At 36.3% G+C, this 13,147-nt stretch overlaps 1 protein-coding gene across 2 annotated transcripts in view; it reads left to right on the plus strand.

Moving 5' to 3' along the window:
- Window positions 1–13,147, plus strand: part of AZI2 (5-azacytidine induced 2) — a 36,707-nt gene that overhangs the window by 9,343 nt on the left and 14,217 nt on the right. Inside the window, exons 2-5 of one of the 2 annotated variants that reach the window (XM_060162491.1) lie at window positions 8,837–9,057; window positions 10,561–10,686; window positions 11,180–11,279; window positions 12,345–12,493. In XM_060162491.1, the coding sequence (XP_060018474.1) occupies window positions 8,842–9,057; window positions 10,561–10,686; window positions 11,180–11,279; window positions 12,345–12,493 (591 nt within the window). In that variant the 5' untranslated portion in view covers window positions 8,837–8,841. The remainder of the gene's footprint in view (window positions 1–8,836; window positions 9,058–10,560; window positions 10,687–11,179; window positions 11,280–12,344; window positions 12,494–13,147) is intronic. The other variant, XM_060162492.1, reaches the window with a different exon arrangement.

Below are 13,147 nucleotides of genomic sequence, written 5' to 3' on the forward strand. Positions count from 1 at the left end.
GGATGTGTGCTGCTTCTCTCTCGCTCCCTGAAGAGTTACTCTTGGATTAGTTCTACTCTTCTACGTGTCTCGGTTTCTCCCTCCCCCAGTAAAGCCTCTGAGAGTGCTCAGAGTGAAACTGAGTAGGACACTGTGGGGCTCCTGGGCACAGAAGCCTTCCTGTACCCTGTTTCTTAACTCCGGCCTGCATGACTCTCCCTGAGTTCCAGAGGGCAGATTCAAACAGTTACTAATGCAGGAAGGGAGGGGATGCAGAGAGGAGGGAGGAGCAGCCAAGAAACAATTGTGCAGCCTTGGGGCAGGGTCCTGGTTCCCCCTCAAGGGATACACATAACAATGTCTTTAAGCTCTTTAAAATGTGAACATTCTTCATACCAGAGAAAGACCACCTGAGACTACATTAAAGGAACCAGAGAAGCTCATTAAGCAGATTACCTGAGACCAGATGAAAGGAGGCACACCCTAATCTTATCAGCAACCTCACCCTTGAACCATTGCTATAAACTCATCACATCCTCCCAGGTCAGGACACACAGTTTTTTGGGGCAGGAGCCTGCTTTGTCCCCCTTTGCCTGGCAAAGCAATAAAGCTATTCTCTTCTATTTCACTCAGAACACTGTCTCCGAGATTCGATTTGGCACTGGTGCACAAGAAGCCGAGTTTTCGGCATCAAGAGCACAAGACAATCAGTCTTTCTAGTGTGCACCTCTGGAAGAGCAGTATTTAATGGTTGTAGTGGGTTCCCCCTCCCTTGTAGGACTGCAACATCACGAGAGTTGATCCTCAGATACTTACACTAGGTTCTCAGTCACTTGAGAATACCTTGTGGCTGGAAGGAGCAGATGTCCCTTGTTCTTCAGACCTGAATTAATTCAGTTTCTCATTTCACTAGCAGAAGTTTTGTTCAGACCATATATTGATTTGTTTTTTAAAATTTAACTATAACAAAAACCCAGCCACCTATGTTTCCCTGGGCCTCCTGCCCAGCCCAGATCCTCTTAGGCCCCCTGCCTGGGAAATGCACCGGTTACCCTTAAGACTCCCAAGTCTTAAGTAAAAACAGCCTGAATAAAATTTGTAGGATCATCGCTTAAAAGTAATGAGATCTGAATATCAGAACTCATCAGAACATCTGAGCTGGTGGGGCTTAATGAGCCCATGCTGGTACTGAGCACTGGTTCACAGTAGACGCCAGGTGTCCTCTGGTGGTAAGACATGGATGTCAACAAAAAGATTAATCAATAGTCTATCTAAGAAAGAAATGGGAAATATTATTTGAGCCAACCTGGTGATTGTACTGGGAGACAGTCTTTTAGAATGCTCTGAGGGCTGCTCCACCCATTAGAGGTCAAAGCACAGTTACATTTTTTTGAGACAAAGGGTTATACTCTAAATGATGTGTTATTGACAGTTTATACAATCCAGATCTGCCAAGTACAAAAAGTGAGCAGTGGGTCATGGGGTCATTGTGGCCCCTTAAAGATTAAGAAGGAAGTTATCTCCTAAGGAGGTCTGGTTAATGCTGATGCACAACACACACTAAAGGGGAGGGAGGAGGTCCAAAGGGGCAGAGAAAACTTTTATGTTTAAATTTTTCTTGTCTTGCCATAAAATACGAAGTTTATCTTATCACCTTCCACGTTCCTTTGGCTGGTCTAAGAATTAAATTGACATGAGGGTAGGTTAACGGGAGAAGATGAAACAAAAGTTTACTAATAAGTATACATGGGAGAGACCCAGGAGAACTGAGTAACTTGCCAAAATGGTCAAAGCCCTCGCCTTAAATATTACCATTCTCAGCTAAAGACAAAAGGGGATGTTAAGGGTGAGGAAGAGTCAGTTATGGGAGGTTCCTAGAATAAGCACAGTAAACAAGGATAAGGTTGTTATAAGAGTTTCTAGACATTTGGTCATCCTCGCTTTCTGGAAGAGAGAGGGAAACACCCTTACAAATGGATATTTCCCTTAAAAATGTGAATGTTTCTTACAAAACGGTAACTCCTACTTGGTCTTCACAGTTTTTCCCCACCTCTCTTGTTTCTTAGAACATAACCAAAGAGACATATTTTGGGGGGGGTGAATTCTCCCCTACTATGCAGAAGCACTAGTACCTGTCATATGGTTAGTGAGCAATAAATAGGAAATATTAAGATGATTAAATACAACAGGATAATCATTTTTTTCCTAGAAAAAAGACTAATCTGGTGTCAGAAAATAATTCTATGTTTTCTAGTCTCTCACACCCCAGTATGTATAGCATACCTCAACTGAAGTCCTCTCAATGTTGATTGTAGAAAAGAGTGAAGTTTAAGGTCTCCTAAGATGAATTCTGATTAATAATGTTTGAATTTTTTTCTTCTTCTTTTTACATCTCTTCCCTAGCCTTCAGCAACTGCTATTCTCTTTTCTACCCACCTCATCTGGCAGATTGTGCCCATCTTTCTCCATTAATATTGTGATATTGTGATTTGTAAGAAAAACATATGTGGTCACTCAGCTGACCAAAATATATTTCTCATATACATTTGGTCTTCATCCATGGTTCCTTGGCTCACAGCTCCCCAAACCCTTGGAATTACCTGAGGGAAAAGAGCCTTGGGAGCATCTTTTGCCATAATATTTGGTCTCTTGTCCTCAGTTTCTGAAACCTTTTCAGAGCCATCAAGGTGACATAAATGGATATCTTGTTACTTATAACAAGAGACTTTCCACCTTGACTGGATTTATGTTAATGAGGTGACTTTTGGAAAGCACCGCAGGATGAGGGCTGGTTGCCAGGGGAACTCACCAGGTGATTAGAGAATTAGAACTTTCAGTCCCATTGACCAGGGGGATGGAGGGTGGGGGGGTGAGATATGTTGAATCAGTTGCCAGTGATTTAATCAGTCATGCCTATGTAATGAGGCCTCCATGAAAACCCAAAGAGGGGAGGGTTTAGAGAGCTTCCAGGTTGGTGAACCAGAACATTTCCACATGCCACTATGCTGGCCCCAGACTCCAGGAGGCCAGAAGCTCCTTTGTTAGCACCTGGCCCTGTGTATCTCTACATGTGGCTGTTGATTCATACCCTTTAATATCCTTCGTAATAAACAGTAATCAAGTAAGTAAATGGGTTTCTTTGGTTCTCTAAGCTGCTCTAGCAAATTAATCAAATTCAAGAAGGTTGTGGGAACCTCTGATTTACAGCCAGTTGATCAGAAGTACAGGTAACAACCTGGACTTGCTGATCGGCATCCTGAATTGGAGGGAATCATTGGAACCTCCATTTTGCAGCTGGTCCCTCAGAAGTACAGGTAGCAACTTGGGCTTGCCTTTGGCTTCTGAAGTAGAGGGAAGTCTTGTGGGACTGAGACCTTTACGTGTGGAATCCCATGCCATCTCTAGGTAGATAGTGTCAGAATTGAGTTGAATTGTAGGGCACCCAGCTGGTGTCCAGATCATTGCTTGCTGATGGTGTGGAAATGCCTCCTCCCCGACACTGGAATTGGGTGATCACAACAACTGTTAATCGTTCTTGGGAATTTCATTGTTCTCAGCAATTGTCAACATCTTTCACCTCAGTCCTTTCTAATTCTCTTAATTTGTACTTCTCTTATGTAAACCTCTGAAAAGAAACAAAATCTAATTGCCAAATATATAAAATGTTTTCATAATTATATATAAATTTATTTGTCTATAGATAAATATATCTCATCCTTCTATATTATTGTGGTTAGATGAAATGATGAATATGAAGTAACTTTCTGTAATAAGAACAAAATCTCCATGCAAAAGTTAGGTGATGACACTATTGTAAAGCAGTTATACTCCAATAAAGATGTTCAAAAAAAACAAAAGTTAGGTGATGTTTACCAACTGATAACATAGAACTAACCATGCCCACAAATGTTTAAGAGTACTAGTTATCAGGATTCTGTAAATCACGTAAACATCCACTTAGCTCTGTTTCCACTACAGTAGCGGTCCTTAAATTGGAATGGGACTTAAAGTCACATGGACTGATTACTGACAGTTCAGTTTGATGATTTTCACCCCAACATTCTGATTTGCATAGATCTGCACTGGAGCCTAGCAGTCAGTAGTTTTTGAAGAGAACTCTAAATGATTCTAAGGCAGTTGTCGATTCCTCACTTTGCAAACACTGCTCTAGGTCAGCTCCAGTTTCTTAGAATATTCTTGTAAAAGACCATTTTTTGTGTTTCATGTTCCTGTAGGATACATTTATCATTGACTTTCATGATAGAGAGAGGCCCACTTAATCTTGTCTTGGGATAATATTTTTGACATTTGTTAAGTTTTAAAAATTAATATTATCAATTCCTGCTAGGCTACTTAAAATACTATCTAATCTTTTGATCATTCTAATCTTTGATAATAATCTGCTCATTGTACTCACTTTTAAAAGATTAAAGTAAACACAGGTTTGTTATTTTAAGATAATTTAAGCTATGGTAAATAAGGTTAGATACAGTATAAATTTTCACGAATGTTAAAGCTAACTTTGTCTAGTTTAAGTCTAATAATAGCCAATTAGGCTTTTACCATTTATGCAGAAAATCAAATTTTCCGGGCCAGATACTTTGGATACCCATGAAGAGGCATTTCATCACAAAGTATATAAAACTGAATCTTACTTTACTGTGAGCTAGGCTACTGCAGCTCCCTTTACTTCTCTGTAGAAATAAGGTTGAGGAAGGATGCTTGCATAAGCAATAAAGCCAAAGGTTACACATAGCCTATTTTGTTACTTTGCTAGCAGTTTTCCTTTCAGTATAGTAATAAATACAGTGGGATATCTGCCTTCTATTATTTGGTACCTTTCTGAGATCTCATTTTCCCTGGCCCTGCAGCTTTTAATCTCCAGAAGTTGGGTGTGTATGGAGTAATATGATAAGCATTAATATTTCTGATACTTATGTGATTTTATATTTATTTTTGCAAGGATAGAAATTAAATTTTTCATTTCATAACAAATTTAAATGACAACTATTAAAACAAAATTTGATGCGTATCTGTGATGCAAGTGGATTTTCTCTTTGGTGTGCTTGGCTATTTCTCATATACTTTTTAAGACAGATAAGCAATTTTTTAGGACAGTGCATTCCAAGTCATGTTTATAGTATATAGAATAAATACATAGAATAATGATATAAAACTTGAAAAAAGATTTTTTTAGGCAAATAATGTTTTCTTGTATTTAGAGAGAGACCATATGCAACTTTGGGTGATTTATAAATAAAATAGGCAACAGATATAAGTATATAAAATAAGCAATCTGACTATGCATTTTATCCTAAAAATGACCAGTTATCATACTTTATAAAATGTGACATCGTTAAATCATTATACTCCCTTCCATATAAGGTACTTAAAAACCTTCCAAAAGGTTCCCACTTTTGTAGTTCTTGATGAATTTAGTGTGTAAAAGATTCATTGGGTGGGCTTCCCTGGTGGTGCAGTGTTTGAGAGTCTGCCTGCTGATGCAGGGGACACAGGTTCGTGCCCCAGTATGGGAAGATCCCACATGCCGCGGAGCGGCTGGGCCCGTGAGCCATGGCCACTGAGCCTGCGTGTCCGGAGCCTGTGCTCCACAACGGGAGAGTCCACAACAGCAAGAGGCCCCGCGTACCACAAAAAAAAAAAAAAGGATTCATTGGGGAGGGAAAAGTACTAATAGTTCAGGCTCTGAAATCCAAGTTTTTGTGCTGATCTTGGTTAAACTTCATAACCTTTATGGGTCCCAGTTTTTCCGTCTGTGAAATGGGTGTAATAAGATTTTCCTACCTCATAGGGTAATCATGAGAGTTAATGGGGATAACATTTGTAAAACACTTAGCACAATACTACATTTGATTATGAATATATTTTATAGTTGCTGTATAAGTATTCCTCACATTCTTGAATCATGTCCAGGTGTTTCTTAAATTCCACAGAATAGGGACCAAATCCTATAGTCTCTTCATCGTAAAGGACGATCTCCATTGGTCTCCATTCTGTTTTTCCAATCTCATCTCTTGTCATTCCCCTCCTCATTCTTTTTCCGCATACTCTTTCAGGCCCTTGAACTTGTTACCCCTGCTGAAACTTAGCAAACTGTTAACGTTTAAGTACAGAAAGTACAATAAAAATAACCACGCTCTTCACCTAAGAATGCAGGGTTAAGAGTCATTTGATCTTTCCCTGTACCTTCTTTAAAAACTCCTCCTCCTCCCCACTCCTCAATCCTTTTAGCATTCTGTATTATCTCAAATATATTACTTCCCTTTATGGCATAACAATTATTTTACTGCACAGCCGTCTCCCACATTGGGTTTTCCTTGCTGAGTAAATGATTGTTTCATGATAAAAATGAATGAGTAGGAAGTCACACTGCTGACCTAGTTAGAACTTCGCGTAAAGCAAAAGCATATAGGCTTGGATCCTCAAAGTGCACAAACTGTGGGACACCATCTGTTTCAACTCTGTAGAGCAGTTTGTTTTTCAGCTGTCTTTAGGGAAAAAAAGAATGATTCCAGTTGAATAAATCTTGTCCATTTGGTTGGATAGTAAGATATTTTGATTTAAGTCAGATGTCTAAGATAGGCACAATTTTACTTATCCTTAAGCTAGACTGTATCCTATCACTTAACTAGCCATGTGCTCTTAATTCTGCTGGTTCCTCTTTTAAGATATAATGTGTGTGTGAAAGAGTGTTAGATAGAGACACATATGCCTACTTGAGGTTTGCAGTATGGGAATAACCCATACTTTCCTTTTGGAAAGGAAATATGAGGATTTCAACTACTAGCAATGTGATTCGAATGATGTTTACTGTTATTTTGGAACAGAGTTGAATCCAGAGAGGAAAAAGTAAACCCTTCAGAGGAAGAAAACTTTACTCTTTATCCATCATTAGGAGAAAGTGCAGTTTTGTACTGGAAGCAGCAGGAGTTAATTATGGTTATGAGGATCTGCCATTTTGGGGGCATATTGGGGTATTTTTCAACTTTCTTGATAAACTGGCAAAGAATCTAACTTAAGGAGTTGTCCTACATGGTTAGAAATTGTTAAATTGGTGTTGGTGAAGAATGACTGAATCATAGGTTTCAACTACTCAGATTTGTAGTAAACACATTTATTTTTGCCTAACTTTCCTATAATCCTAGATATAAACAAATCACTGGACATGCCAAACTCTGACTTTAGTTGAGAGCAATTGGAAGCTTTCAGTTATAAAATCAGAAAAGCAAATAGACAATGATGGAAGACCAGACCCTGAAAACAACAAACAAAACCTTCCCTTAGTATTCATGTTGTCTGAAATAAAGCAAAACAAACGTAACAGGCATGTGTGTGTGTGTGTGTGCGCGCATATTATATATACATAAACTGAATCACTGTTCTGTATACCTGAAGCTAACAGAACATTGCAAATCAACTATACTTCAGTAAAAAACAAAATTTTTTTAAATAAAATATACAATGGAGAAAAGACAGTCTCTTCAATAACTGGTGCTGGGAAAACTGGACAGTTCATGTAAAAGAATGAAATTAGAACATTCTCTAACAAGATATACAAAAATAAACTCAAAATGGATTAAAGACTTAAATGTAAGACCTGAAACCATAAAGAAGAGAACAGTCGGAACGCTCTTTGACATAATTCATAGCAGTATTTTTTTTTGGATCTATCTCCTAAAGCAAAGGAAACAAAAGCAGAAATTCACAAATGGGACCTAAATAAACTTAAAAGCTTTTTCACAGCAAAGGAAATAATCCACAAAATGAAAAGACAACCTACTGAATGGGAGAAAATATTTCCAAATGTTATGACCGATAAGGGGTTAATATCCAAAATATGTAAATACCTCATACAACTCAACATCAAAACAACAAACAACCTGACTAAAAAATGGACAGAAGACCTGAATAGACATTTTTCCAAATACAGATGGCCAACAGACACAGGAAAAGATGCTCAGCATCATTAATCGTCAGAGAAATGCAAATTCAGACTACAATGAGATATCATCTCACATCTGTCAGAATGGCTATCATCAAGAAGCCATTGGTGCAGCTACTATGGAAAAGAGTATGAAGGTTTCTCAAAAAAACTAAAAATAGAGTTACCATATGATCCAGCAAGTTCACTCCTGGGTATATATCCAAAAAAAGTAAAAACACTAATTCAGAAAGATACATGCACCCCAGTGTTCATAGCACTATTTACAATAGTCAAGATGTGGAAGCAACCTAAGTATCCATTGACAGATGAATGGAGAAAAAAAGATGTGGTATATATGTACAATGGAATGAATACTACTCAGCCATAAAAAAGAATGAAATTTTGCCATTTGCAACAACATGGATGGATTTGGAGGGTATTATGCTTAGTGAAACAGGTCAGACAGAGAAAGACAAATACTGTATGGTATCACTTATATGTGAAATCTAAAAAATAAACTAGTGAATATAACAAAGAGACAGGTATAGAGAACAAACTAGTGGTTACCAGTGAGGAGAGGGAATGGGGGAGGGGCAAGATAGGGGTAGGAGGTTAAGAGGTACAAACTACTATGTATAAAATAAATAATCTACAAGGATATATTGTATAGCACAGGGAATATAGCTAATACTTTATAATAATTATAAATGGAATATAACCTTTAAAATTGTGAATCACTGTGTTGTACACCTGAAACTTACATAGTATTATACATCAACTGTATCTCAATAAAAAAATGAAAAAGAAATAGGAGTTTTAAAACATTTCCCCAATATTCACATTATTCCAAATATACCCTCTTTTTTCTGCTCATTTATTCAATGAGACATTCTATTTTATGTTTTTAAATAGCTGTCATGGATGCACTGGTAGAAGATGATATCTGCATTCTGAATCATGAAAAAGCCCATAGGAGAGATACAGTGACTCCAGTCTCAATATATTCAGGAGATGAATCTGTTGCTTCACATTTTGCCCTTGTCACTGCATATGAAGACATCAAAAAACGACTTAAGGATTCAGAGAAAGAGAACTCTTTCTTAAAAAAAAGAATAAGAGTTTTGGAAGAAAAGGTAATTTATCTGTTTACCTTCATTATGTTTGTGACTTAATAATTCAAAGCATTTGAAATTTTAAATATTTTTCTGCTCTGTCTTCCATGAGTACCAAATTTCTAAGGATAACTCACTGCTAATCTCAAAACCCTGGGCATTTTACTTAGCCTACTGTGTTTCACTTATCATAGTGCTTGGTGAATATTTGCAGAATAGGATTAACAACATGAAGGGATTAAAGTTCAAATATTTTTCTTACCTCTTTTTATCAGATTGCCTTACCTTCATAGCTGTATGTATTTTATTCAGGATTTTTTAATATGTGCAAAAAATTATATACCAACAAAGGAAATGAAGTGTCAAAGGAAGAAGTTCCTGGAACATTGTTCTGATATGTTTAATAACGTTTTCGTCAGTACTAAAATTTTACCACGACTGACATCTTTACCTCAACATTCTCCTTTGTTCTTGAACACACGTAATAAGAATGCATTTAACTGATGAATTAATGTCTTCTGTTTACACCTTTTAATGCAGAAACTGTTATAGAATACATAAGCAAGGTAGCTGATTCAGTTATAAATCATCAGATCTACTTAGCTTATTGGGAAATCTTCCTCACTTATCCATTTATTGGGAAATCTTCCTCACGCATCCATTTATTTTTAAAGTTTAACTTAGTTCATTTTTCTTCAGATCATAGTTTATGATCCTTAGATCTTCGGTGTAGTGTTACATTACAGACAGCAGCTTGCACAAAGGGGGAAGGAAATGATCTAGTTATAAAAACTTAAGGATAGGGCTTGGTAGAGTTTCACTCATTTGGAGGAAGTAAGAAAAGACTCAGTTGTAAAAATAATCAATTTCTTTGTATTCGTATGAATTTTCTTAATGACTATTAAATAAAATTGTGACATACTGGATAGAGTGACAAAAGGTAACATTTTGGAGCTTGTAGTTAGGTTTATTCTAAAAGTCAATAGAAAAATGTGATTTGGTATAAGTAACATTGGAAATATTTCTGTACTTTGTGACCAACAATCCTAATAATTTCTCTTCTGGAATAATATAGGAATTGAACTAACACGTCTATTCCTTAAAATGTCAAGTACACACTAACTTGATATTTTTCTGATGATGGAAATTAAATACTGTGTGCTGGCTTGGAAACACATAAGCACTATGAAAGAATGCTGTACTGTGTTTAGTATGACGAATTAATACTATAAATAGTTAACTACAAAGTATAAGATACTGATTAAGTAAAAGCCTGAAAGAAGAGTTTTAAAAGTATCTGTTCTGTACTTTTTACTTTCTTAATCAGTAAAGCTTAATTGTGTGGAAGTGAAATGTTCACTTAATTGTAGTCCAGGCTTTATTCCCTGCATTAGAGTAATTAAGGTCCAGGCTTTATTCCCTGCATTAGAGTAATTAAGGTAAGTCGTGCAGCCATAGAAGACTGACTTATTTTCTTATGTAGAACATCCTTTTAAGCCTTGTCTTCTAATTTTATACCATTAGCTTATAGGAGCTCGAAAGGATGAAGAAACAAGTTCTGTGGGACGAGAACAAGTAAATAAGGCCTACCATGCATATCGAGAGGTTTGCATTGACAGAGATAATTTGAAGAGCAAATTGGATAAAATGGTAAGTTGGTTTGAAAAGGATGGTATCTGTATGTTGTAAATGAGTTTTCTCCTTCAAGAGGTTAAAATTAGAAATGAGATATTTACACTTATTAGATAAAAAATTTGCATGGTCAAGGCAAAAATAGAAAATTTTGATAGGAATATTTGTAAGTTATTTCTATACAAAATACGTACTCAATATGTAATGATGTTTAGGTCCTTTTGTTTTTTTTTTTTTTTTTTTTTTGATGTTTAGGTCTGAAGTACATCTAACACCACTAACTTCTTTTGAAAAATCATGACTTAGTAGAGTTTATCACTGTGTTTTTTTAAAAAAGCCAGTGAATAATATGTCCTAAGTTAGAAAAAGATTAGTGAAAAACTGAGTTCATTTCCCACCTTGCTTTTCAAAGGATAGAATCAGTTTTTTCAACATCTACCTGAAAATTAATATATAATACCAACCTATAGATTTTATTGAATGTAATTTGGCATTTTCTCTACTTAACTAGAATAAAGACAACTCTGAATCTTTGAAAGTATTGAATGAACAGCTACAATCTAAAGAAGTAGAACTCCTCCAGCTGAGGACAGAGGTGGAAACTCAGCAGGGTAGGCCACTTAAACGTGTTATAATTATTCTAACGCAATTAATAGATTTTTCTATTCCTGTGTTATATCCATGATCAGTTTGCTATATCTGTATCCTAAGGACTTATTTTTTAATTTTTAGGCTTATATTAATTGCTCTGCTTTTACAAAGTATCAACTTTTAACTTTTCCTTGGATATAAATTGTACTTTTCCTAGAGAAAATTTGATGGTTTTTATTCAGGGCTAGTTTGCAGTGAAGTAGATGAAGAAAGGAGTAGAACCCCATTCTCTCCAAAGCCTCTTGCCCACTGCTAGACGCCCTGTCATTGAGTAGTTACAGTTGCTTCCCCCCGCCCCAATTTCTAAAGGTTGTTAAAATGTGCAGATGAGATGCTATGTTGAAAAGTTAAGAGTGGGAGATATGGGTATTAGCCTGCTCCCATGCACATTCATTCTGATGAGACAAGCTGACAAGTAGGCCTCTGAGAGACCTTTTGATGGGAGGTTGAGGTGAGATCTCTCATGGCAGCTGATTGGGTCTTTTTCTATGTACAGAGCCTAAGGAACCAAGTCAAGGGTTAGTCCATATCCAGTGGTATTGAGTTTGTACAATGGAATGTTTATGAATAAAATTGTTCGGAAGTTATGTTCTAGGCCTGATGGTCAAACTTTATACTTTCTAAAGGGACTAGATGGAGTGATGAGCTGAGTGAGCATCAGTTTACTCACTTCATTTAATTCTTATCACTCTCAACCTTGACGTATATAGATTATTCATCCATCTATAATTTCAGCATATGCTTGATATGTGTTGTATATTTTAAAGTTTCAGGCTGACAAATTTGCTCTTTAACCTAAACCAAAAATCAGGGATAGGGGTAATTAATACATTCTAAAATAAGATTGCTAGATTTCTTATTAGCATAGATACGTGAAAGTAATTACTGTTTTTCAGAAACTTAGTAATTGTTCATTATTTATATTGGTTTTTCTTTTAACCTGCATTTTATTGGCATAATCTTTTTCGAATTGCAACCAATGTAGAAGTCAGAAATAACAATTTTAATGTCCATCCTTTTTGTAGTGATAAGAAATTTAAATCCACCTTCATCCAACTGGGAGGTGGAAAAGTTGAGCTGTGACCTGAAGATCCATGGTTTGGAACAAGAACTGGAACTGATGAGGAAGGAATGTAGAGATCTCAAAATAGAGCTACAAAAAGCCAAACAAACGGTATTACAGAATTATTAAATTGAGAAATTCAGCATGCATATGTGTGCATCATATGTAAGATTTATAACTAAGTGTTAAATCATAGAGTTGACATAAATTATAACTACTTAGAGAGTCACATTATCTGAAAATTCACCTTTATCTTCCCCTTTAATCATTTTTGCTAAAATATGATAACTATACTTTTAGCATAATCCCAGAATTATATTATGATTTTGTTGTTTAAAAGCTAATTTTTAAAAACCTTATTAGTTTATTAATTTATTAAAGCTGTTCTTTCAGACTTCCTTTCCTTCAGTTTCCTTAAGTCATTTTTTTCTCTGTAAAGTTTAAAGAGAACTCAGGTTTTAAGTCTCCCACTTCATTTAACATAATAATTTGATTAATTTAGACATGACAGGAGACTTGCTTTTAGAATTATTAAAACAAAACTTTACAGCATCCACTAATTCTCAGAAGTCTAATACTTTTGGAGCAACTTTAATTTTCAGCTAATAGCTGAGAATGCAAGAATTGGGGTTGGCGGAGCGGGGGGTGGGGGTGGGGAGCAAAACAAAAACCCTGCTTGAGCTGCTAAAGTGTGGTTAGCCTGAAGTCATCCACTGAAACACAAGTTGCCTCTCAGGTCCTCACCCAGAGTCTGTCTACTAATAC

This window comes from Lagenorhynchus albirostris, chromosome 10 (assembly GCF_949774975.1).
Source record: "Lagenorhynchus albirostris chromosome 10, mLagAlb1.1, whole genome shotgun sequence".
NCBI lineage: Eukaryota > Metazoa > Chordata > Mammalia > Artiodactyla > Delphinidae > Lagenorhynchus > Lagenorhynchus albirostris.